Source organism: Grammomys surdaster, unplaced genomic scaffold, assembly GCF_004785775.1.
Source record: "Grammomys surdaster isolate TR1022 unplaced genomic scaffold, NIH_TR_1.0 349, whole genome shotgun sequence".
NCBI lineage: Eukaryota > Metazoa > Chordata > Mammalia > Rodentia > Muridae > Grammomys > Grammomys surdaster.
The window spans coordinates 1177096-1202097 of record NW_021604768.1 but is presented as its reverse complement, the minus strand read 5'-3'; the positions used below and the strand labels follow the sequence as shown (position 1 = coordinate 1202097).

Genomic DNA, 25002 nt, shown 5'->3' with positions numbered 1-25002 from the left:
AATAGGAATCCCTTTAGGCATTCACCGCCTCTCTTCCTACGTGTTTTTCTCCTGTGAGTCCATCATGCTGTGACCCTACGGGATCCTCCCTTCTTGTCTAGAGTCGAGATATGCATAAAAGGAAAGTTCTGTGTCTACTCAGAGAGTCTGAATCTTTTGAGACTATCATGGTCACCCTCTACCGGATCCTGGAAGTTCTATGAAGGAGTTGTCCAGTTGGGACAGATGTCTCTGTTAGCTCTGAGTTCCCATCACTCATCTTTTTCTTTGCTGGTTTCCCATCTCTCCTCACCAACCCAACATCCATCTATCCACCAATCCATCCATCTACTCATCCCTGTCTGCTCATTTCTATGCTGACCCACCTGCTGCTCAGATCTATCCATAACAAGAAGGCAGTGAACAGGAAGAGTTCAGCCTGCATGATGCATAAACCCTCCTCTTTTCAGTCTACCTTCCCAGTTTTATCAGAAGGAGCTGGTTGAGTGATCTCTAAGGTACTGCTTGGGGATCTTGAGGAAGCAGAGACAAGCTGAAGGATGAGGACACTTCTGTAGGGACCACATAGACCTCAGCCACAAAGGTGTGTCTTGTATTCTTGTTCTTCCAGATACTGGTTTCTTAACCTCTCTGACCTTTGAGATCAGTTACCTGAACGTGGGGCCAAAAATCCAGTCCTAGTAGACTGATAGAGAGATAAGAAGAGATGTTACCTCCAAAAGGACCTTTTGCATGCTGAAGACTTCTGAGCAGATGTAAATTATGCGGAGAACAGAGTATGGGGTAGCTGGGTGGGGAAGGCCTTTCGTGGGCTGGAGGTAGCCAGGGGAATCTCCAGTTTAGGTGTGTGAGGTGTTGGTTCTTGAGTCCAGAGTGATCTTAGAGTTCATCTGCAGGCTCTCCTCCAGACCCACCAGGATGCCCGCTCTGTCTTCTTGCTTGGGCTTGACTCCTATCTCAGAGCAACTGCCAGCACTGGCAAGATTGTCTCCTAAAAATAGGGCTGGGCCCCACTGGTGCTGTTTTCTCTCCTCCCCATGGTTTATGACCATCAACCCTTGGTACCTGGGACAGCAAGTCTCTTCCTAGCTCCCCAGGGATCATTAGGAAGGGGTATATGGACTACCTTGGGTCAGACTAGAAACAGGGATCATAGATTAGTCTAGAAGTGTTGGTCAGGCCACCAGGGACATCTCTTAATCCTGAGCAAGAGGCAGAGAAGCCCTGGGGTAAACCATTGCAGCCTCCTGCTTCACCCCAAAAGTGTCTATGTGAATGACACCCTCCCCAAAATTTCCATAAATGTGCTCATGTGCTCCTGTAGGTGAGACCCAGAGTGTTGTGGAGCCTGCACCAGGACAGAAGGAACCATTCCCAGCTTCAGCTCTCCTGTCCCTGCCTCACGGGGACCTCAGTACTCTTCCTGAGGCTCAGGGACCCTTGCCCATCCTGAATGTAGGTGGCTCATGCACAGAGACCTGAGTGTGCACACACATGAATGGAGACTTTCACAAGACAGTGTGCTCCCATAGCATAGAGGTGTCCTGAACACACGGAGCGCCTCCTGAAAAGACACTCCCTTATCTCACCTTTATAGTTACCCTAGGGTTTGTGGCTGGTAGCCTCTCGGAAACCCACATTCCCAAGTTCTTTTTTTTTGGTGGTTTTTTTGGTTTTTTCGAGACAGGGTTTCTCTGTGTAGTCCTGGCTGTCCTGGAACTCACTCTGTAGACCAGGCTGGCCTTGAACTCAGAAATTCACCAGCCTCTGCCTCCCAAGTGCTGGGATTAAAGGCATGTGCCACCACCACCTAGCAAAGATTTATTGATTTATTTTATATATATGAGTACACCATTACTCTCTTCAGACACACCAGAAGAAGGTATCAGACACCATTGCAGATGGTTGTGAGCTACCATGTGGTTGCTAGGAATTGAACTCAGGACCTCTGGAAGAGCAGTCAGTGCTCTTAACCACTGAGCCATCTCTTCAGCTTTGACCCCAAGTTCTTACCAACACCCCAGATGATGTCCTTGTGTCCTTCCTCACAAGGGACTCTACCCATCCTGCCGACCTACTTTGTATGGCAGGAGACCGGTTGTGCGTGGAGGGACAGATGTGCAGACACAGTATAGACATTATTTACAGGGTCCAGTCTAGCTCTCTGAGCCTTTATTATTGGACAAAGAGCTGCCATTTGGTGTATTCCCATGGTCATCCTGTAAAGTAGGTGCTGAGGCTTTGGGGACATGCCTGGTGACAGTGTCTCCACTTTGTCTTGGTCCCCAGTGCATCTTGGATACGGGGGCTCTTTCTCAATGAGTTCAGATGGAGCTGGGGCTGACCTCCCAGCCGGGGCTGCTTGGATCACTCACACAACTGCCTTCAGGGGCACACTGTCTGCTGGCTGATCCAGGTCCTTCCTTGCCAGGGCCAGGTGTGTGAAGACAAGAATGAGAATGAAGCCTGAGGTGTGAGAAGAATGGGTAAGCCTTTAGGAGGCATCATCAGAAGGGCACCTCACTAAACCTCTCGACAGTGTTGGTTTTATATGACATTTTCTAGACAGTGTTCCCAAGCTGTGCTGAGTATGAATCTTAGTGTCTGATGGAATCTGTTCTGCTCTTACCTCACCAAGATCAAAGCATATCCCACCCTCCCAAGCTCCCTTAAGCCCCCTTTCTTAGGAGGCTAAGGCAGAAAGATGCTAAATTCAAGATTGCCTAGGCTACAATGAGTTCCAGGCCAGCTGGGGTCAACTTAGTGATACACTGTGTGTACACACACACACACACACACACACACACGTACACGTACACATAAATACACACATATATATATATATACACATATACACATATATACACATATATACATATACATATCTATATATAGTTTGTATATGCTCAGACCAGGGAGTGGCACTATTAGTGAGTTTGGCCCTGCTGGAGTAGGTATGGCCTATTGGACTAGGTGTATCACCGTGGGCATGGGCTTTTTCCTAGCTTCCTGGAAGTGAGTATTCTCCTAGCAGCCTTCAGATGAAGATGTAGAACTCTCAGTTCCTCCTGCACCATGTATGCCTAGATTCTGCCATGTTCCTGCCTTGATGATAATGGACTGAACCTCTAAACCTGTAAGCCAGCCCCAATTAAATGTTGTCCTTATAAGAGTTGCCTTGGTCACGGCATCTGTTCACAGCAGTAAACCCCTAACAGCAGTTGCCTTGGTCATGGTATCTATTCACAGCAGTAAACACAGTAAGACGTGTGTGTATGTGTGTGTGTGTATGTGTGTGTGTGTATGTGTGTGTGTGTGTGTGTGTGTGTATTTAAAAGTCTGGTCAAAGAGTTAAAGGCCCAGTTGTCTCCCACTCCTCTCTCCTCTTTCTTACACACATTTTCTCTGGGGTCAGATTGGGGAGTTCATAGAAAGGTCAGTGAGCTGTTCACATGGACCTCTAGGAGAAAGACATGTCACATCCTTCTATCAGAACCAGCGAAGAAAATCATCATCAAAGAGCAAATTTGTCAGAATGAAGACATAAAACCTTTGTTACCTATCGCCGCCAGGGTGCCCAGGAGGACACCCACTGCTGACAGCTTCGTGGGCATTCCCTTCATGCGACCCACCTTGCGCATGCATTGACCCTCCACATTGCAACGGCACACGATCACTGGGATGGCGAAAGAAGATGAGGGTATTAGGGAACATCCCATCTGGAAACCTGGCTGGTATACATTTCTGTGCACACCTATATAGGTGTGCATATATGAAGGTGATTGCTCCTCTGTGTGTGTGGCAGGATACACACAGGTATGTTGGCCCAGATGAGCAAATGTACATAGGAGTGTGCTGTCTATGTGAGAGTACACTGTGTATACCCAGGGTCTTTCCCCCTGTATTCTGATGGCTCCCACAGAAATTAAAGATGCCAACTTTGGCTTCACTCAAGCCCCAGCCTTACCTTGGACCTGGAGTTGCCACATTTGGACATCATGGTGGACAACCACAGGTACCATGTATTCACCAGGCTCTACCCAATGCAATGCCAAGGTGAGGTAGGCGTGGGAATCTGTTGGGTTATAGAGAATGATTAGGATCTCTAGCCTGGACAGGCTCTACCCAAGCTGCTCTCCTACTTCCAACCCTACCCCACCTCACATCCAAGTGAGCTCACCCTTCACAGCCTCATTCCCATCCTCTGCCACGTACCATTGAGAGGCTGGAGGCGCCAATCCCGCTGCACGGTGGGATTGGGACCGAGAGCAAAGCTGTAGGGACCATTCCTGTTGGCCAGGTAAGGGTCCTCACTGACCCCACTCACAACCACACCGTAGTCTTGGCGGGGTGTACAGAGGTGTCGGCTGGGCCCAGAGGCCAGAGTCAATGGTGGGACAGGAGAGGCCTTCAGGAAGTGGACCACAACGGTAGCGGAAGTGCTCAGACCTGGCTCATCTGTAGTATGGGAGGTGAGGGTAAGCCCTCTGAGAACCTGGGAGGATCTCCACATACCCCACACAGCCTATCCATCTCACTCTACTGCTTCCTTCATACTCCCTGCCCCCACTCTCCTTTCTGTCCAGTCTCTTCCTCATCGTGTCCTTCATCCTTGCACCATTCGAACAACTATCAGGGTCACCTGTATCTTTCTGGATGCTAAATCTGTCTCATTGTTGATGCTACCACCTAGACATGCCCTGGCTACTGAGGAGTGCATCTCTTATGGCTTCCATGGGAGTTGTGATGCACCCTTCCCCACTTGCCTTCCCAGGGCTAGCTGTTTGTCCTATCAAGGTGCCATCCTTGGTCCCCCTCACCTGCCTCCAGTGTTCCACTTGGCCTATCTTTTAGCATTCCTGCCTCAGACACAGCTTCTGGCCCTCTTTCTACCTTCCTAACCTAATGCCCATTGCCTTGTCTGTCCCTACAGCTGATAGTCCGAGAAACCCAGGGGACAGGGTTGGGGAATTGTGCCAACTTGAAGGTTGGTTTTCATGTAAAGGTTTCCAGTGGAGTTGCAGTCCCCTGAGGACTCTATTGCTGTGTGATCATACCTGTGTCTTGGGCCTCCACAAGCACTGTGTATGTGTCTCCAGGCTGGGCACCCTGCAGGGACTGGGCTGTGTGTATCTCCCCAGACACCTCCTTGATGCAGAGCCAGCCCTCTGAGTCATTGACCAGGGAGAACCTGAGGCCCAAAGAAGAAGGTGTGCACTGGAACAATATCCAGGGTGCTGCCCAGAAACCTCCAGGATGGTGCGGCTGGATACTCAAGTCCTGTATCCTTTCTGTGACTCAGGGACAACACCGGTGCTGATGAGCCCAGCCACCCAGTTTTAGAATTTGCTGGTGATAGGGTGTTTGAACTGTAGGTGGGGGAAGGCTTATCAGAACTTGCGGATGTAGGGCAGCATATGGTTCAGCTTCACTAGTTTTAGAGCATCCTGCCAAGATGTCTGGAGGGCAAAGACCCAGGTACAGTTTCAGTCTGGGTGGTGGTGCTCCTTAAGGAGAACTAAGTGGAGCTCCCATGGCTCTAAACATACCTCTTCCATGCCTACTCCACCCAGCGCTGACCTTTGGCATTAGTAATCATTTGAGGAATATTTTAGGCTACATATAAAATGAGTTTCTCTGGAGGTGTTGAAGACGTTCTTAGGAAGCCTGGAAAGTCCAGGATAGGCAAGTGGTAGGGCTTTTGACTCACCTGAGGGATCTGCTCATGGGGTCTGAGGGCTGGATGGTCAGCAAGAGGGAGCCAGCTGGGGTGCTGACTGGGATGCTGGTCTCATAGCTCTCCTGGTCCAACTTGAGGGGTGGTATCACCCTTTCCACCAGTACAGTCACCGTGGCCGTGGCTGGAGGGCCTGGGCTTGAGCCCACCAGTTCCTCTGTGTTCCGCACTACCACCACCACCTTGTGATCAGGAGCGGCCTCATAGCTGAGGTTCTGAAACCAGTGAGTTCCAGGTCACTGTGTGGGTCAGTGTGGCACACTTGTGACCCTTCCTCACCTGTCCACATCCTAACCTTCTGGAGTCTGAGCTCGACATGGTCAGAGTCTGGCTCCCAGGACAGGTCAAAGATCCCTTCTGGGTCTCCTTCTTCAATGGCAAAGTCCATAAGGCGGAAGGCAGGCTCAAGGTCAGCATCCGTGGCCACAAGTGTGGCCACCAGAGCCCCAGGCTTTACATCCTCAGAAAGACTTACAGGCCCAATCTGGAGAGATGGAGATGCTTGGTAAACATCACCAGCCCCTTTCCAACAATTTCCATACCTCAGCATCAGCTTACCTGGGAATTGATGAACTCAGGGGCATGATTGTTGATGTCTGTGATAGTGACTGCAACCTCACATGTGCTGCTGAGGCCTGTTGGAAGGAAGAGATTGTTGGTGAGGTCCCAGAAGGAGCAGAGGGGCAGAGGCCAAGGTCACCCATCATCAGAGTACTTACCACCCTCTGATCCTGCTAAGTCAACAGCTAGCACCCGAAGCAGGATATTCTGGCCAGCATGGAGTGGGGCAGTTCCCAGTGTTACACTGCCTGAGGTCGGATCTAACTCGAAGGCTTTGTTTTCAGTCCCCTCCTCAGGCTCAGGGCTCAACAACTGATACACAATGTGGGAATTGGGTGATCCGGGGGCATCCAAATCCTCTGCTGAGAGCCTGGCCACTTCAGTTCCTGTAAGACAACATCCCCACCCACTTCCTGGTGTGTGTGTGTGTGTGTGTGTGTGTGTGTGTGTGTGTGTGTGTGTGTTGTATTTGGCTTTGATATAGAATTCTGAAGCTAGACCTATCCCAAAGAATCAAGATGGATGGTTTCTAGGGGCTCTACACTTCCCGGCTTCTGACAAGGCCCATAACCTACCTGAGGGGCTAAGCTCAGGGATGCTGACTGTTGGGTCATGTGGAGAGCAGACAGGTGCATTGTCGTTTTCATCCGTCACCACCACCTGCAACTCCAGGGGTTCTGCGTAGTCCTCACCACGAGAATTCTGAGCTCGGACTTGGAGCTGGTACTGTAGTGGGCAGTGGGAAGCTTCAGACTGGGGCCAAGGGTGATTCCAGCCTAGAGTGGATTCAAGTCCCTTCTGGTGGCCAGTCCCATCCTTTCTGGGATGCCTTCACTGTTTCCACATCTATGGGGGATGTGTCAGAGCACCCTTAAATCTGCCCTGGGTTTCCCTCTCACCTCACCTCAGCCTGGGACTCTCGATCCAGCTCCATGGTTACATGGATCCTTCCCTCTGTATCCACATCGAAGGGTCCTGGAGGCTGGCTCTCCAGCTGATACTGCACATCTCCTCCATTCCAGTGCACCTGTGGAGGATGTAAATTGAAAGTGCTTTAGGAAGAGAGGCAGGAAGGATCTGTCAGCCCTTCTTCTCCAATTGATTCCCAGGCAAGAAGCCTGGACCCTAAGAGCATGTGGTTTGCTACTTATGACAACCTTACTCTGGTCCAAGCCTGGACCTTGCCAAAGTGCCTAAGTGACTAAGTTATTTTATTTTCTGCTTTCTGGGCCTGATCCCAAGGCATTGCTAGAAAAGGCTGGAGACATTTCTGCCTTGGGTGACAATCCCCATGGCAGTGAAAGCTGGCAGCTGTTTTCCACCAAGGAAGACTTAAGCAAGCTGGGGGGTGTCAGAACACAAACTCACACTGCCAGAGGATAGCAGGTGATGGGCTGTATGCTTGCTCCCCGGGGTCTCACTGCCCACTTTATAGTGGGACATGAAGGAAGGAATGGGGGTCAAGCTGAGTCCTGGACATTCCTCCCAAGTGTCTGTTGTGACTCAGGCCCAGCTGCCCTAGCCCTGGGGTTACTTCAGTCACGTCTCACCTGGGCGATGCTGTGTGGGTATGCAACCCTGAGATTCTCTGCCAGGTGAACAGGCTCTAGGGGTGCCCAGCTGTTCTCTGCTATGGAGATCTCCACAGTTGCGATAGCCTGGTGGCCAGAAGGCTGGTCACCCATGTCCTTGACCTGTACCAATAGCTGGTAAGTCTTTCCCAGGGCGTGGTCTAGGCTGGTGCTTCCTAGAAGGGATAGAAGGCAAGCTGATCATGGATCCAGGGAGCAAGGCCCAAAGCATCTTCAACCAGTACCAAACAGAAAGCCATGCATATTACACACACACACACACACATACACACACACACACACACACACACACACACACACACACAGAGGCAAAATACATATCTATATACCTATATGCCCCTCTCTCTCTATATATAGATATATACATAATATATAGACTTACTCTCCTCAAAATATAAGACTCACTCTCCCCCCAAAAAAACCTAAAAAAAAGATTCAAAAAGAAACCAGGCAGTGGTGGTGCATGCCTTTGACCCCAGCACTTGGGTGGCAGTGGCCTCTATGAGTTTGAGACCAGCCTGGTCTACAGAGCTAGTTCCAGGAAAGCCAGGATTACACAAGGAAAGCTTGTCTGGAACAACAACAACAACAAAACGCTGAAAAATAAAGAAAAAAGAAAGAAAAATATTAAGGGACAAGATAGTGTTTTATTTTTAAAGATGTATTTTATTATTTATGTATGTGTACGTGTGTGTCTGTAGAAGTACAAGTACCAGCAAAGGCCAGCAGAGGGTATCCGATTCCCAGGAACTGGAGTTTCAGATGGATTAGGAAATGGCGCTTGGGGGTTGAGAATTGAACTCAGAACCCCTGTAAGAGCAGCCAGTGTGCTTAACCACAGAGCCACCTCTCTGATCACCATTAGAGCATCCAACTAGCACTTGATTGCAATTTCCCTTCCACAATGAAGGCGGATGGACTGGCGAGGTAGCTAGATGACCAGGGTCGGGAGGAGGGCAGATAGGTAGGTGCTAGGCTGAGGGGTTTGCTGATTGACTAAGCGGAGTGTCTATAGGATAGGAGAGTAGACAGATGAGCAAGTGTTGGACTCGGGGCTGTGCAGGTCGTTAAGAGGCTAGAGGAGTGCAAAGGTGGCTGGTCGGGTTGATGTGCGAGTCACTTTTTCCTCTATTCCTAACTTGTACCTCTGATCAAACTCCCAGAGGTAGATCTAACTTGATCCCATGCCCGAGGTGTCTTAACTACAGCTCCTCCACCCTTTCCCATCTGGTCCCTGTGGATTCCATCTCTATGAGCTTGCCATGCACAGCCCGGCCTTGGCCTCTGCCTAGAACGCCCTTTTCTCTTTCATCTCAGTTCCAACCCACCCGTCCCTTACAGCTCAGAGGCCCCTTCTCCAGCATCCCCTGACCCTCCCTCCATCAAACCGAGTTCATGCTTACCACTGCGACTAAGGGCCAGAGCCCCTAGTTGAGGGTCCAGCTGGAACATATCTGGTAAAGGTTGAGTTGGGGACTGGCTCAGAATGTGGAAGCGAAGGTCCGAGTTAGCTGTGCCTGGTGCATCCCCATCAGAAGCCTCAAGGAAGAGGAAGGGAACCCCTGGGGGTGGGGATACATTGTAAGGGATGGTAGGGACAGGGAGTCTTCTGTACCTTCCTCCCTCTTCTCAGAGCTTCTTCTGTGCTCATTACTGTATCAGGGTTCTGGAGGCGAGCCTGTTTTTCATCCCGATTCACAAATGAGCAAATTGAGGCCCAAAGTAGATGGAGCCATTAATAGAGTTGGAGAGGACAGAACGGGACAAACTTGGGGGACGGCTAGAATCCTGCAGATTTGTCAGTGGCAACTGTCTCTTTACTGTCTGATGTCTTATCAATGTTTACCTGTCTTCACCACACATTGGTTGCCCATGTCACTCACCAGGCCTGGTGCCCTGGCTCAGCTGAGCTCTGTAGATGGCCTGGGAGAATTGGGGTACCTGGTCATTCTCATCTTTCACATGTACAGTCACAAGCTGTGGACCCCACAAGACGCGTCCATTCTCAGACTCCAAGGTGACCTGGAAGGAAAGGGTAGTTGGTCCCCAGCTCTGTCTTGCCTGCTTGCCCCGGTCCCTCACTCTGTCATACCTGTAGTTGGTACTCTGCCTTTTCCTCCCGGTCCAGGGCCCTTGTTGCCACTAGAAAGCCAGAATCTGGATCCACAGCAAAGGTGTTTTGAACTACTGTGCCTGAGTCTCCTGATAGGACAATCTGGCCTTCATCCTTCCCTAGGGGTAGTGGTAGCTGGTGGGAGAAAACAGGCAAAAGAACTAGGGGCCAGGGTTAGACTCAGTGGTTCTCAACTTGTGGATTGTGACCCCCACAGGGGTTGCATATCGATATCCTGTGTGTCATATATACTTACCTTATGACCCATAATAGTGGCAAAAATTACAGTTATGAAGTAGCAAAATAATTGTATGGTTGGAGGTCACCACGACACGAGGAATTATATTAAAGGCTTGCAGCATTAGGAGGGCTAAGAACCACTGGGCTAGGGCATACCACTTTTAGCTACCGGTTCCATTTTAAATATGGGGAAACTGAGTCTCAGAAGGAGCTGGCACCTGCATGCAATTGCAAATCTAGTAAGTAACTTTTCAAAGGGAAAACTTGTCCTCTAGTATCTGACACTCCCCATGCTCCCTGACACCCTCTGTCCAAAACTGCAACTTCTCCAACAACGTTTCTTCTGCTTTTTAGACAAGGTCTCATGATGCGGCCTAGGCTGGCATCAAACCCTTCATCCTCTCCAGCGCTAGGATTACAGGCACCTGTTGCCACACCCAGTACCACCCTTTCTGTTCTTTAATTCAGAGCTCAGTTCTTCTCTGGGACTAAAATCTTGTTAGTTGATTACACTAATCCATGCTCTGTCTAGGAAGCAAGACTCAAAGGAGATCCAAAGCAGGAACTGTATAGAGAGAGGCAGGAGAAGCAAGATACTGGGGGTAATGGGAAGCCACCCGAACCTTGGCTCACCTTGAGTATGTAAAAAGGGAAATTTCCACCATAGTTTTCAGGGACTTCCGTATGCAGGCTTTCTGCAGGCTGGGCGTCAGTGGTGAAAGCCTGTGGGGGAAATTCTCACCTTGTTCCTTAGACACTGGCAGGAAGAAGGAATGCTCCTCCTTCCCCTGGCCTACCAGATCTTAGTCCATCCGCCCCCTGGTCTTAGGCTTCCTGCTTCCCCAGCAGGCCCATAGCTATGACTTTGAACTCTCAACTCCCGTACTACTCTCGTGGCTGGTGTCAGGAGTCTAGTGGGACTGGGGACAAGGGTGCTAACCTCCAGGTATGAGGTCTGAAGGAAGAGATGGGGCCCAGCTTACCTGAATAACAGAGAGGCAAAGTAGCCACAGCCAGGCAGAGATCATGGTCAAGACAGGCCTGAGGGACATGGGAATGAGAATCTAGGCCAGAAGGGCAGGAAGAAGGATTCTATCCTGAATAAATGGCCAGAGGGACCTCACTATGAACCAGTCTCCTCTTCCCCCTGCAATGGCCTGTGGTTTTCTGTTGCAAATGTTCAGCTCCTTGGTCAGACCAAGTAAGGCCCAACCATCTTGCTTCTTCGATCTTGCTCTTATAAACAGCGCCATAGAAGGTTTCACCTCCAAACCCCTTTCTCCTTCCTGCCATATTTCCACCCCCACTCCCCACTAGCTCCTAGGTTCCCAAAGTGGCAAATATTCAACAGCCCACCAGTCACAGAAATTAGAAGCTGGACAGACAGCTATCATTTCCTGTAGTTGTTCCATGTTTCAGGTAAGGTGGAGCCTGACCAAGGTCATGGAGGACTTGAACACAAGATGATTCCTTCAGCAACAGAGGACTTGTGGCTCACGCCTTGGGGCCTATCCTGTTTCCTAGTGCCACCCTCCAGATTCCACACTGACTGCCCCTAAGGCTGAAACTGTGTCCTTGGCTTACATTATGGAGATCTTAGCAGGGAGTCAAGCATGTGCAAAGTTAACACACACACACACACACACACACACACAAACAAACACACAAACAGTTGTAAGATGGATCCCTGAATATTCTTACCCAGATATCTGAAGGCTAGGGCAGTGCTCTCCTCCCAACCTCAGTCCTACCCACCCAAGAGCTCTCAGGTGCTCACCTATTGATGCCCAAATCCTCTCCTTTGGTCCAGTTTCCAGGAGAGAGGGATCTTTCTTCAGGGAGCTCTGGCAAATTGGGCTTAGGTGGGGCAATGCAAGGTGGACACTTGAGCAGGTAGGCGGTCCGCCCGTGCTTGCTCAGGAGTGGAAAATGCCACTGGGCCCACGGCAGCAGGCCTGGCCCCGCCTAGTCACCCCAAGTTACTTATTGACTTTGGAAAGCCAGGACTGCTCAGCATCCGTGACTGCCAGCCCTAGGAGGTGGGCAGATCTTGGTCTGTTACTGCCCCCTTGACACAGCCCAATGAGCACTTGCTGATCCTCTCGGCTTGGACGTAACTTCTTTTTTATGTGTATGTGGCTTCAGACTTGCCCCTCACTTCTTCTCTGTGCAGTGGCATCTGTAGCCAGATCTCTCCAGATATTTTTCCTTGTGCCTGGAATGCTCTTCCCACCCTTCAACAGGACAGTAAGTACCTGCTTATGATTTAGCAGCAAGCACTAATAACCCCTTCTTCAGGAAAAGCTCTTGCACTCACAGACTGGATTAGGCTCTCCCATTCCATACCATGAACTGCCTCTACTGATGCCCAAAAGACACCAGCTTGTCTCTCATTTAGCTTTGGAGTCCCTCTGGGTAGTATATGACCTTGTCCTGCCCCAAGTTGTTCCCAAGTAGCCTGTGGAGCTAAGGGAAGGACTGGGAGTGTAACTCAAAGGGCAGATGACGCCAAGTGTGTGTTAGGAGCTCTAGAACATTCGTCAGTGAGACCAATGGATGGGAACAGAAACCTAGACATCCCCTGAAGCTCCCCTAGCCTAACACTATCTCCTGAACACAGATAAAGGTGAGGCTCTGGCCTGGTTTGTGTCTCTAAGCAGAAAAGAGAAGACTTGGCCTGCTCAGTTGACTTTGAGGGAGTTAAAGGTCTAACTAGGGCCTCCTCCCCCTCCTCCCCTGTAAGGCCTGAAAAGCAGAGCCAGTAGGAGCTTTGTTTTCTGGGACTCTCAGATGAGGGTAGAGAGTATGAAGATCTTGGTCTCCCTTTTCTCACTTTCCTTCCATGTTTTGGGGTCTCCTTTGAGGACTTCTCATGGTGTATCTGGTCAGGATCCCAGGATGAGAGCGGAGCCAGGACAAGATGAGTGTCTGTTTTGGGATCACTGAGGAACCAAGCCTAGGTTAGTGCTATACATGGGATTGTTGATGGAGGCCTCACACATATTGAGGGCCTGCTAACCAGCATCCAGAACGTCTCTGAGCATATACCCTTGTTATTCCGCACATTCGTTCTGGAAAGGGAACTGCCCCCTTGTCATACCCTAGGGTACAGAGAGGCTAAGCAGTTTTCCCAGGGCCTGGGTTCCTCTTCAGGTTTGGGGACCTTCCCACAGCAGAGCAAACTTTCCTCATGCCTCAGTGTGTGTTCACACACAATAGAAGCTTTTAGCAGTTAATATTACCTGGGGGAGGAGGTAGGGGAGTCTCACAGGTTCCCTTTAACACACACACTGAGGAGCCATCTTCAAACATCTTTTTGATATTGCATGAGGGTTCTCACTAGATCTCAAAGGCTCCCAAGAGTTTGTGGAATGAAGAAACATGTGGGCCCTTGCCCCAGGCTACCTCCTGGCTTTGGAAATGAATAGACCTATGTATCAGTCCCCACTCAGTCACTTTCTACCCATCAGCAAGTGGCTATGCTACCTTCCAAAAACATGTTCAGGAGCCTTCCTTATCCATGGAGAATACACTCTAAGACCCCCAGTGGAGGCCTGGACTGGGGATAATACTAAACCTTCTATATACTCTATTTCTATGCCTTTTCACTTAAATGAAGCACTTCATAGCCTCTCTTTGGCATATATAAATTGTCCATGTAACTACCCTGTAAAGATTGTCTGATGACTAGCACTGGGATACCAGAGAGCTGATCTGATAACTGAGATGTCGCCTAGGTGACTAACAGGTGGGTAGTATATACAGTGTAGACACTCTTGACCAGAGCTGATTCATATCCTGGGTGAGACAGAACTGGATGGCTCAGGATTTAATCACATTACTCAGATCATCATCCAATTTAAAAATTATGAGTTCTTGATTCCTGGCATTTTCCTTTTTATATCTTCAGATTGTGGACAATGAAGGGTAACTGAAACCATGCACACAACAGATAAACTCCTATGCTGTCACCTGTGTCAAGAAGGATGAAGAGGGGCTGAGAAGATAACTCAGTAATGAATAAGGACCCAGGTTCAGATTCCCAACACCCATTGTAAAAGCCAGGTAAAGTTCTTGTAATCTCAGCACTGGGGAAGTGGACATGGGGGTGGCTAGTTAGCCAGTCTATCCAATTGCTAAGTCACAAGTTCAATGAGAGGCCCTGTTTCAAAGAATAAGGTAGAAAGTGATTGGGGAAGACACCTGGCACCTCCAAATATATACCAGTCTGTGCACACACAAACACAGCCACGGCACACACAGAGAAACAGACACAGAGGGAGGGGTGTAAGAAAGGAGAGAGAAAGAATCTCAAAGGAGAGCTGGCCTGGTGGGAAGGCTGGCTACTCAGGAGGCCAAGACATGAGGATTGCAAGCTCTAGGTTAGCCTGGGCAGCTTAGTGAGAACCTATCTTAAAATGTGATAAGTGGTAAAATGAGATAAGTGGTAGTGAACTTTCCTACGATGGGTGAGGTTCCAGGTTCTGTTTTTTAAAAAAGTAATATAGGGCAAGTCATATACTCAATTTCTAGGAGGGTCTGGGTGGATAGGGAGGCAGTGATGGCACACAGGGACACACTCTTACACAAATGCGAACTATCCATTCCAGACAGAGAGAGCTGTCCTTGCCAAAGACAATCTAGTCGATGTGTTAGCATAGGCACTCACAGAGGCTGTAGCGTAATATCGGCCAGGAAGTGGAGAAGCCACCAGTGGCCGAGTGTGCCCACTCAGCACCTACTCTTAAACACTAGCCACCGTCTCTCTGGAGTCTTCCCCTCCATGCCCCTACTTTGGCTGATTTCCACTTGTTAGGAGGAAGAGGGCGGAAATACATGCTGCAGAGCTGGAGTCCACAATCTTGTCAGGCTGTGAGAGCCAAAGCAATGTGTGCTTCCTTGGGCAGCCTCAGTTTCTCTTTATGTATGGAGAGACAATACAATCTTCAATGAGATAGAACGTGCCAGGCCCCACTGCAGAAGGATCTAGGTACTAGCCTGGGAGCGTATTTTGTCTCCTGCTTCTTGAACACTTTGACCTATCATAGGCTTCCTATCTGTTCTGTCCACGGTGCTGGTTATGTCCAGGCCAACCACTAGGGCCATAGGGACCACACATTATTAGGTCACGTGGACAGGACAGGCTTATCTTTCAATTTCAAAATCTCTTTCTGTTCTTGAAACCACCATGAAACAAACATACTCAGCAGTCCTGGCTTGTCAGGAAATAGTCTTTATTACAAAAATCTGCATGTAAACAAACAGCAACCATATAGAACAGCCTCCCTCCAGGGCACAGACGCCCACATGGAGAAAGGCAGAGTCCTGTCCAAGAGCTGGGTTCAGGCTGCTTGGTATGCACGTGGGCCTGCACATGCGTCTCCACGGACCCAGGCCTCGCTGGTCAGCACTGTCTGTCTGTCCATGACCACGAGACAGGGTGTGTGCTGCATAGTTGACAGTTCTGAGAAACACAGAGGGTGGACCAACTCTGAGACATCTAGAGCAGTTGGCTGGGCCAGCCCCTCCTCCCATCTACTGGCCCACTAAGCAAGGTGGCCGTTGGGCCTTAGAGAACAGAGAGGTCATGGCAGGACTTGGACTTGGCACGGAAGGCCATCTTGCGGCTGTTGCGAGCTACTATGCGGCCCAGAAAGCGTTTGGCCTTCTTGCCAAGGCTCTCCCGTCGCCGAGTGCCAGCTTGCCGCCGGGCATTATCCTCTTTGCTGTCCCTGCGCAGGCGTATCTGACGCACGACACCCTCGAACAGTGCCTGGACGTTGTGATGCAGCGCTGCTGATGTCTCGATGAACTTACAGTCGAAGACCACTGCGCAGGCCCGGCCCTCTATGTGGTGGGGACAGACACGGGTCAGTAAACGATGGGAGAGTGCAAACTCAAACCCTGGCATACCCGGCAGCTACAACTCAAGGATAACAAAAGAAGGAACCCTAGAGATCCCAGTTCTGGTACCCCAACATTGTTGGGGTCATTTGATAGGCAGAATATGCCCCTAACATTGATGGTGGCCCACAAAAAAGGCATTCATGTATTTAAAGCCCAGCATTTAAAATATAATCTGTAATAGTGGACCAAGGCAAATGAAAACTATTTGACGGCTATGTATTTTATGACTTACTACTACTATAACAAATAGCCCAATGGACTGGGGTGGGGGCGAGATCACCGAGTTTGAAGTACTCGGTACTGCATGCCACAGAGGAGCATCTTGAAGCCTGATGAGGAAGGACTGGGTTTACTCTGAGACTGGCAGGGTCTGGAATCAGGTTCTGACCTCCTGATTCTCTATATGCTCATCCATTGTTTCAGCCTCACTCTTGTCTCCTGTCAGGCATGGACTCAACGAGCAGCTGAGGAGGGTGCTTGTGTGTCTCATCTCCCCTAGCAGATCTAGTTCTTTCTTCCCCTTTGTTTTAGGTAGGCCCCTGGGAGCCTGATGGACCAGCAACACCTCCCCCACCCTCCAACACCAAGTTTTCTTCCTGAACATTTTTAGCCACTGATGATCCCCAGGGACTCAAGCCGAGCCAAGACTCACTGGCCCACAGCCCAGCCAGGATCTCCCTCCCTTCCCTGACCCAATGCCTGCTTACCATCCACAGAGACCTCACGAGAACGCACCAGGTCACTCTTGTTACCCACGAGGATGATGGGCACATTGTCTGTCTGCCGTGCGCGCCGCAGCTGGACCCGCAGTTCTGAGGCTTTCTCAAAGCTGCCCTTGTCCGTGATTGAGTACACAATGACGTAAGCATCCCCCATGGCCATGCAGTGGCCAGGCAGCCAGCAGCCTCCATCCTGGAGGGGACACAAACGCACACACAACCCTGTAATTCCCGGCAAGACTTTTCTCCAGCTTTGCTTCCCCTCGTTCCCTGTGCCCCAGCCTGCATCCTACCTGTTCCCAAATGTCATAGACCATTAGTGATGCCTCCTCTCCATCCACAGTGATAGAACGGTCATACGTGTGCCCTAGGATGGAAGCCAAGAGCCAAGTTATCAGTTAGCTGTCAAAGTTCCCAGTGTCCACCTTCTTCTTCTGACCACGCCTCCCGCTTCTTCTCTGAGTCCTCTGATAATTCTCTTCCACTAGCAGATGGTTGCTATGTTCAAACAACATGACAAGCCTGGGAGCTAGGGACTGGAGGACATGACCTCCATCTCTATGTCCCCAAACTAGTGAAGTACTGGGTGTCTAGAGATCTGGCTGCCTGGGTTCAGGGTGGGTGTGATCATATTGGCTGGAGTTAGCATAGTGGCTGTCACAAGCCCCTGGAGACTTTGGCCACCTAACTTTTCTCTTCTAGAAACTTCCTCTGATTTTGTTTCTGCCATCCTGGTAGCCAGGTATGTGCTGCTCTAAGGCACAGAGAAATCATATCTAGCATTCTACTCTTCTATTCTGGACACTTCTTACCTATCAAGGACTGGCACATGGATAAGGGAGAGCTGGGGGAGGCGGTAAGTAGGGAGTGAGTAAGTTGCTTTTCTTCAGTTTCTCCATCTTGGACGCAGAAATAACATGACTTCGAAAACGTCTTGAAATTTCATAGTGTTTGCTACTTTTAGTCCAGCTACACTGCCTCCCAACTATCTTTAACTAAACAGCCCAGTTCTCTCACCTGCTGCTTCTGCTTCAGGACCGTCTTCTATACCACCAAAGATGCGCGCCAGAGCGCTCTTGCCCACACCAGGCGCCCCGAGCAGCAGCACCTTGTAAACGCTTTCCTCTGAGCCGCTGCCTCCAGAACTGAGCGAGTCAGAAGAGCCTTCGGGCCAGTCCATCCTTTGCCCCTGTGTCCGAGTTCCAGCAGCAGTCGCTGTTAGGGAGCCCGGGGATAGCGCTGCTTGAAGGTCTCGCTCGTCCACAGGCATGCTCCTGCGGTGCAGTGGGGGTGCCGGGCCCCATGGGGTGCTGCCTCGACGGCGGTCGCGCTCCCGGCCCGCGCCACGGCTCCCGCCCGCTCCGCTGCCGCCATTCAGGGTCATCGTGTCGGACACCTGGGGAACGAAGACTTGGGATGGCAGCTCTATCGCGGGAGCAGGCCGGACTCTGGGATCAAGAAAGATGTTCAGGATGAAGGACCTGCCAAAACCTACTGAGAGCCAAGAGGTCTCTACACCTTAACCAGTAACCCAGCTGGCCCTGGATCCCTATTCATCCCCTAGCCCAGATGCTGGTGTCCACCCCGCTTCGTCAGGACACTCACCAACTCTCACACAGATGCTATTATCAGGACTTGATCCGCGTTGCGGCACAGACCACTGGAGGATCAGATAGAACTCACTCGCAGACCCCTGTTCAGACTCGGACCCTTGCCGATGACACGACTGCAGCCTTTTTCTCCACTGCTGCCTTCTCAGCCCCTCAGCTGGTTCTGGGTCACTGTTCTAGGGCCTCCTATTTAAACCTCCACCAGCCAGGCTTCCGCCCTTACCCCTACCCCCGCTCCCGCCCGCGCCCCCGCCCGCGCCCCCGCCCCCGCCCCCGCCCCCGCCCTCCCGGGCTGCTGCAGAGGCTGACGCATCCACTCGCCCTCGGGAATTCCCCCACCTCCCTTCTAGGACTTCAAACCCGCCTTGGGCGGGGCAGGTAGCTGGAAAGAGGCACGCGCGGTGGGAAGGCATGTATGGGGGGAGGTGTTGGAGGGGAGGGATGGGGAGTATGAGTTGAAGAGGGTGCACTGGTGTGTGTGTGTGCATGATGCAGAGGCTGCCAGGGGAGTGGTGTGAGTTGAATAAGGTGCACTGGTGTGTGTGTGTGTGTGTGCATGATGCAGAGGCTGCCAGTAGTGGGTAACTGGACCAGTGAAGTACAACTCCATCTGGAGAAAAATTAGGTCTGTCTCTTTAAAGATAAATTCTCTCTTCTGCTCAGTCCTGGCCAGTAGACTTATGGACTGGACACACTCAGATCCTACGGCGCCCATTCCTTCAGGCATGGACCTAGGCAGAATTTAGAGGGTCCTAGACTGACATTTCTAACTTCAAAACTAAGTCTTTCCTATTCTTGTCTTTGCGCTGGGACTTAAAGAGTCTTCCAACGAGACTGCCCTTCAGGTTGAAAGTTGATGTCATCCATGAATTCTTGGGGTCCCTTAGGAGGCTCAGGGGGTGCAATGGAATCTTCTGTTAGGACCTACTAGGTGCTTGTCTCCTGGAGAGAAACTACAGGACCAGAAAAAGGAAAACACAGACTCAAGTCCCCCCCCCCCCCCCAACTGTGAGCATACCAAGCAGCTGCCAGTAACTGCTAAAAATACCTAACGCTGGCCCTAGCCATTTTGCTTATGAGCATGAGGTGGCCCAGAGTTGGGGAGATCCAGGCTGACAGTTGGGGATTCCAAAAAGAGCCAACCCCTTTATAGTCTTCAAGTTCTTCCTGCTCCTGAGCCCCATGCTGGGCCTTTTGATCATAAGCATCTCATCCAGGAGGAGCGTAAATGCAGGGTATGGGCAAGGGGTAGCTTTCAGGAACTAGTCCCAGGGCCTCTGCTCCCTTAAAGACTCACTTCTGATCCATATTAAGTACCCGTGTGCCAGACCCTTTCATCAATGGCAAAGATAGATGTAGTACCACCACTCCCCCAGATCTCCCCTTTCTCAGACACTGGGTGAAGACAGGGATAGTCTCAGAGGGAAGGAGATTTGATGGGGTGGACTGGGTGTCAAGTCCCGGGTCTCCCAGAATTCAGGTACCCAGTCCTGAATTGGATATCATGACCTTCCTTGCTCATCTCTAGGGTGTAGACTGGGCGTGTGTGTGTGTGTGTGTGTGTCTGTTTGCCTCTATGACTGTGTACTGGCTGTGACGTACTTGCTCTTAGACGTTTGCAATGACTGTGGTGGGGGTGGAAGGGCACCCATTTGGGGCTCAGGTGACATCATACATAGATGGACCTTAGTGGGCTGTAGCAGGTTGCCATGGAGACTCGAGTCAGACTTTCTGGCATTGCATTAGTCTCCTTGGCAACACCTAAAAAGGCCTTGAATTGAGGAAAGTGGCTAAGGGATAAGGTTAGGAGGTTTATGATGCAGCGTTCTCTTGTTCTTAAGGGCCTCAAAGTAAGCAAAAGGCACCTGCTTATGTGTCCTTCCCATGAAGGAAGGATCATGGAGACGTAGGAGTCCCTGCTGGCTGGCCTTTGTTTCTTGGATAAGGCTCACTGGGAAGAGGGAGTCAGGGGCTTCTGCCTCTTCTGAATGGCCAGAAGCTTCTAGAGTCAGCACACTGCTTCCCAGCAGGAACCCGAGTTGGCTGTTTATGACACATACGCCCCCATGGCACCCACATACAGTGTGGCTGGAAAGAACCTTGAGGTGTCCAGGAGAGTGCCTGGCAGAATACAGCAGTATAGGATAGCTGCAGACCTTCCCAGAAGAGGCCATACAGGGAAACAGGGCTGACTTTCCCCTCTGGTAATTTGAGCTTTTGACTTCAACAGTGTATCTTCTTTGCCAAGGCAACGGCATCCACACAGAGTCACTCAGACCCCAGGCATTCCTTGGCTATGCCAACAGGCCAGAGATGATCATCACAAGCCTAGGTATAGCCAGGAACCTCATGATCCAATATCAGGACATGACCTTAGGATAATTTCCTGCTATTCCCCTGGTCCGCTCAGCTTTCTCAGCTGCCCAGAAGGAACAAAACAGGTTGGAGCCAGCTCTGTACCTTGTTAGTTCCACCTTTGTTGCTTCGTCCCAGTGAGCCTCAGTTTCCTCCTCTGTAAACCAAGGATAATGTTTCCCTAGTTTTCTTTCATTTATTCATTTTATTTATTTATTAATTTATTCATTCACTTTACATCCCAATCATAGTGCTCCCTCCCCCCCCCCCCCCCCCACAGTCCTTCTCCCCACCCTCTCCCCTTCTCCTCTGAGTACCTCCTGGGTACCAATCCACCCCGGCACATCAAGTCACTGCAGGACTAGGGACATCCTCTCCCACTGAGGCCAGACAAGGCATCCCTATTAGGAGAGCAGGATCCACAGGCAGGCAAGAGTTAGGGATAGCTCCCATTCCAGTTGTTGGGGACCCACATGAAGACCAAGCTACATATCTGCTACATATGTGCTGGGGGCTAGGTCCAGCCTATGTATGCTCTTTGGTTGGTGGTTAAGTCTCTGGGAGTCCACAAAGGTCCAGGTTAGTTGGCTCTGCTGGTCTTCTTGTGGACTCTCTACCCGCTCGGGTCCCTCAGTCCCTCCCCATCTCCTTACTTCTGAGACACAAATAACATGAAACATGGAGATAAGGCCATTGGCTTAAGAGTGGTGTATATTGCTATCATAGCAGGCATGTGTATATACTCTCATCATCTTTGGTTGGATGGGGTAGGCTGAGTGAATCCATAGACTCTCTCTTGCTCTGCTCCAGTATCTTCAGGATGATGTTCTATTCTGAGGAAGGTCCAAGAACCCAGGAGCAATGCAGATAACTCTATTATCTAATCCCACTTCTTCTCTGTGGGACCCTCCCCACTCCCTCAGGTGACTAAATGTAGAAAAGAGGACTTGGCTGCTCTGAGGGTTAATCTCCACTGTCAATTTGATTGTATTTAGAATTGTCATAGAAACTTCTGGCCACATCTGCAGGTGGAATGGTGTAACTGAAGAGAAGACCCATCTCGAATTCAGGTGGCATCACTCATGGACTGGGGACTAAGACGATAACAAGGAGAGAGAGCTGAGAACCAGCATCCATTTTGCTAAGCTGCCTCACGGGCCTGAAGCCATGCCTTTCTTACCATGATGTAATCCTCAAACTGTATGCCAAAACAAGCCCCCTTCCCCACAGTTGCTTCTTCTCATGCAGTTTGTAACAGCAACGAGAAAAGTAATGAATACAGGTGGGCTTCAGCAGCCCCAACCCTCCTCACACCGTAGTCCTTCAGGGCCTCTGCTGTGCTGTGACTCCATTCATTCATTCCACTGAGCCGTACTAAGTACTCATGTGCCTGCAGCCCCCTTTGTCAAGGGCAGGAATGATGGGGGAAACTAAATGCCGCTGAGTGTGCGCATGTGTCATCCAATCCCCGAGGTCACCTCGTTTAGCTGGGGTTTGTTATTCCCATTGTGTAGATATAGCAACCGAGGCTTGAGGGATCACAGTCCAGAAATAGCACAACTAGACACATGAGGTGGAAGGTCTCGGGGATCTTAAACTTCATCCTTCCCCCACCACTACTATGCCTTTCCAGCACAGCTGTGGTTCCGGAAAGTTCTTTGGGTGCCGGTCCAGTATTCACAGATGGTATCCTGCAGACAGCCAGTGGCCAGGCACTGATGAGTCAAGAATGTCAAAGGGACTGAAATGCCAGCAGCTTGATGTCTCTTGCCCTGGTGGCCCAGCTACCAGGAAGACCAGCAGAATGATGAAAAACCACCTGCCTACCCTGAACATGGCTGAATGCTGATACCATGGCCACCTCAGAAAGATGGGGTTTGCCAAGCTGAGGTTCACATGTGGGGAGGCCTACAGTTTGGGAAGGATCTTTGGGCCTAATTACCCTGGTGTGTCACCCCATCTCTCTGAAACATTCAGCTCTTTCACTTGTGAACAGGGAGGACCAAGTGGCTGCAAGATCATTTGAGATAGCTCAAGGGCAAGCTTATACATGCACAGATCGGTCCAAAGAGATTGCCATGCTTATTCTCGTGTCAACAGATGAGAAACTGAGTGACATGGGCCAATGGCTTCACCTTCTTGGTCTTGGGTAGTCACAAGAGGCTCCTGCTCTTCTTAGTCACCAGACTGACACAGATACTCCTCCTAAGAATGAACTGAGACTAGGAGTTGGGGGTTTGGGACCTACTTAGGTCTCCAGAATAGGCCTAGGCCTTTCAATGGAGGCAACAACAACCCCTGTCAAGGGAGAAGAATTTTTATCTGTAGCTAGAAGTCTTTAAAATATTCTCCCAGATCACTTCTCACCTGCAAAGTATAGATTGGAGCAAGGTGATTTGCTGGGCTGGACCTGGTGGCACACCTGCATAATCGCTGTACTCAAGACAGTCTGAGGCTGCCTGGGCTATACAATGATTTCAAAGCCAGCCTGGGCTACACAAATATTTGTTACAGGATATTTGAACTTGTTTCTAGTTAGGATGTGTGTGGCTCAGCCCTTAGCTCACATCTTTAAACTCTCTGGCTGGAGTACAGACACAACTTTAGTATACACCTTTAATCCCAAACTGAAGGTAAAGTTAGTTTGTAGAAGGAGGCACTTGTGTTTGAAAGTGATATCTAATTGAAAGGCAGAAAAAGTGACAAATCAGAGAAAGATTCGACAGGATAGGATCTGCCCATCTCCCTGGATAGGAAAAAAAGGGAAGCTACTTGAGGGAGAGAGAGACAGACAGAAGAGAGTACAGTACAGCAGAGTTCATGGAGACAGCACAGTAGAGTTGAGAGGGAGAGTGGAGCAGCACAGAGAGGGAGAAGGAGGCGTTTTACTGGGAGAGTTTTACAGAGACAGATTGAAGAGAGAACAAGTTAGACACAGGTGAAGACAGAATGGGCCAGAGAATAAGGAGCCAAAGGATTAGAACATAAATGCCAAAGTCAGTTTCAGGCCAAGAAGAGTAAAAGTCAGAGGCCAAGAGAAAAGCCAGATTGAATCAGTCAGCTGGGAGAGGAGTTTGAGCCAGAACAGCTGAGTTGAACCAGCCAGCCAGAACTCAGAAAGAACAAGAAAGGGTGAGCTTATTCAGCAGCAAGTTTGAGAGGCTGAGAACATTCTAGGCCTAGTTAAGGTTGTACAGAAGCTAGAAGCTTCCAGGACCAGGCTTAGGTTAACAGAGGCAGAAAGCCTCTCAGAGGACACTGAATCAGGAGAATAAAAGTTACTTTTACCAAGAGTGAGATCCTGACTCAATCAGCCAAAACAAGCAAATGAACAGGCGATCTGACACATCTTAAAGGGCTCAGGCTACCTGATGAGGATCCATGTGGACACTGCCCAGTTATGACTGGGCTCCAATAGGGATGGACATTCCCATCAGAGAAAGAGACTGAAGCAGGAAATCTTGGGAAAGGCAGCATCCCCCCATAAAGAGTTTCCAACTGGCTAAGATCTATGTCTGTCAGGATGACAAAGTACACTCTGGGCAGAGGCCCCAGACACAACCACATCATCTTACAAAGCAGAGCTTCTCTTACCCAGCACCTGGGGTGACAGCCCCCTACCCCCACCCAAAGGTGAGGGTTCCCTAGGATCCTTTCAGGAGACAAAAGGAGTATCACTATCTCTACCTGGGGACTAGACTAAGCATCATCATCACTGGGCAAACAAGTACCGTACCTACTTACAAGTTAAGTCATAGCAGACACACCATTCCCAGGTCAAACCCCTCAAACCAGAGCTCCTTTGAGCCTGTAGACTACTTCCAGCAGACAAAGAAACACATCAGACGGTGGGACTTTGTAATAACTTGCCTCAATTTTTGTGTGTGTGTGGTTCTGCATCCTAGATCTGAAAAAATTCCTAAGGTCCTAGTGTCCAAGGGTTATTCCTCCAAGTGGAGCTACAGGTTGGTGATGGAAACTTTAATAAGAGGTTGGGTATAATGGGAGATCTTCCGGAGCACACACCTGAAGCATAGACTGCACCCTTTAGACTTTTGCTGCCAAGTACTCTGAAGCAATGTGCTACTTCACCACAGGCCCCAAAGCGACATGAAGCAATATGCTACTTCACCACAGGTCCCAAAGCGACATGAAGCAATGTGCTACT

General features: G+C 50.1%; 2 protein-coding genes across 8 annotated transcripts; both read right to left on the bottom strand.

Moving 5' to 3' along the window:
- Positions 1–2141: 2141 nt before the first annotated feature.
- Cdh16 (cadherin 16) lies at positions 2142–12268 on the bottom strand. Of its 6 annotated transcripts, none has more exons than XM_028779283.1 (18): positions 12021–12268; positions 11227–11284; positions 10877–10966; positions 9983–10138; positions 9774–9912; positions 9294–9452; positions 7849–8045; positions 7203–7325; positions 6874–7024; positions 6457–6684; positions 6296–6372; positions 6033–6221; positions 5711–5952; positions 5058–5191; positions 4216–4458; positions 3968–4075; positions 3560–3676; positions 2142–2466 (listed from the first exon to the last, which is right to left on the bottom strand). In XM_028779283.1, the coding sequence occupies exons 2-18, from the start codon at positions 11269–11271 to the stop codon at positions 2372–2374; spliced, it is 2493 nt and encodes an 830-aa protein (XP_028635116.1). In that variant the 5' UTR covers positions 11272–11284; positions 12021–12268; the 3' UTR covers positions 2142–2371. The 6 variants fall into 6 exon arrangements, with proteins under 6 accessions (XP_028635116.1, XP_028635118.1, XP_028635115.1 ...); XM_028779282.1 differs by having other exon boundaries at positions 2151–2466; positions 11227–11307; positions 12021–12126; XM_028779285.1 differs by lacking the exon at positions 10877–10966.
- A 3188-nt stretch (positions 12269–15456) lies between these two features.
- Rrad (RRAD, Ras related glycolysis inhibitor and calcium channel regulator) lies at positions 15457–18640 on the bottom strand. Of its 2 annotated transcripts, none has more exons than XM_028779314.1 (5): positions 18475–18640; positions 17887–18317; positions 17163–17236; positions 16858–17062; positions 15457–16090 (listed from the first exon to the last, which is right to left on the bottom strand). In XM_028779314.1, exons 2-5 carry the CDS (start codon positions 18251–18253, stop codon positions 15813–15815), a joined length of 924 nt encoding a protein of 307 aa, XP_028635147.1. In that variant the 5' UTR covers positions 18254–18317; positions 18475–18640; the 3' UTR covers positions 15457–15812. The 2 variants fall into 2 exon arrangements, with proteins under 2 accessions (XP_028635147.1, XP_028635148.1); XM_028779315.1 differs by having other exon boundaries at positions 17887–18265; positions 18475–18635.
- Positions 18641–25002: the final 6362 nt, after the last annotated feature.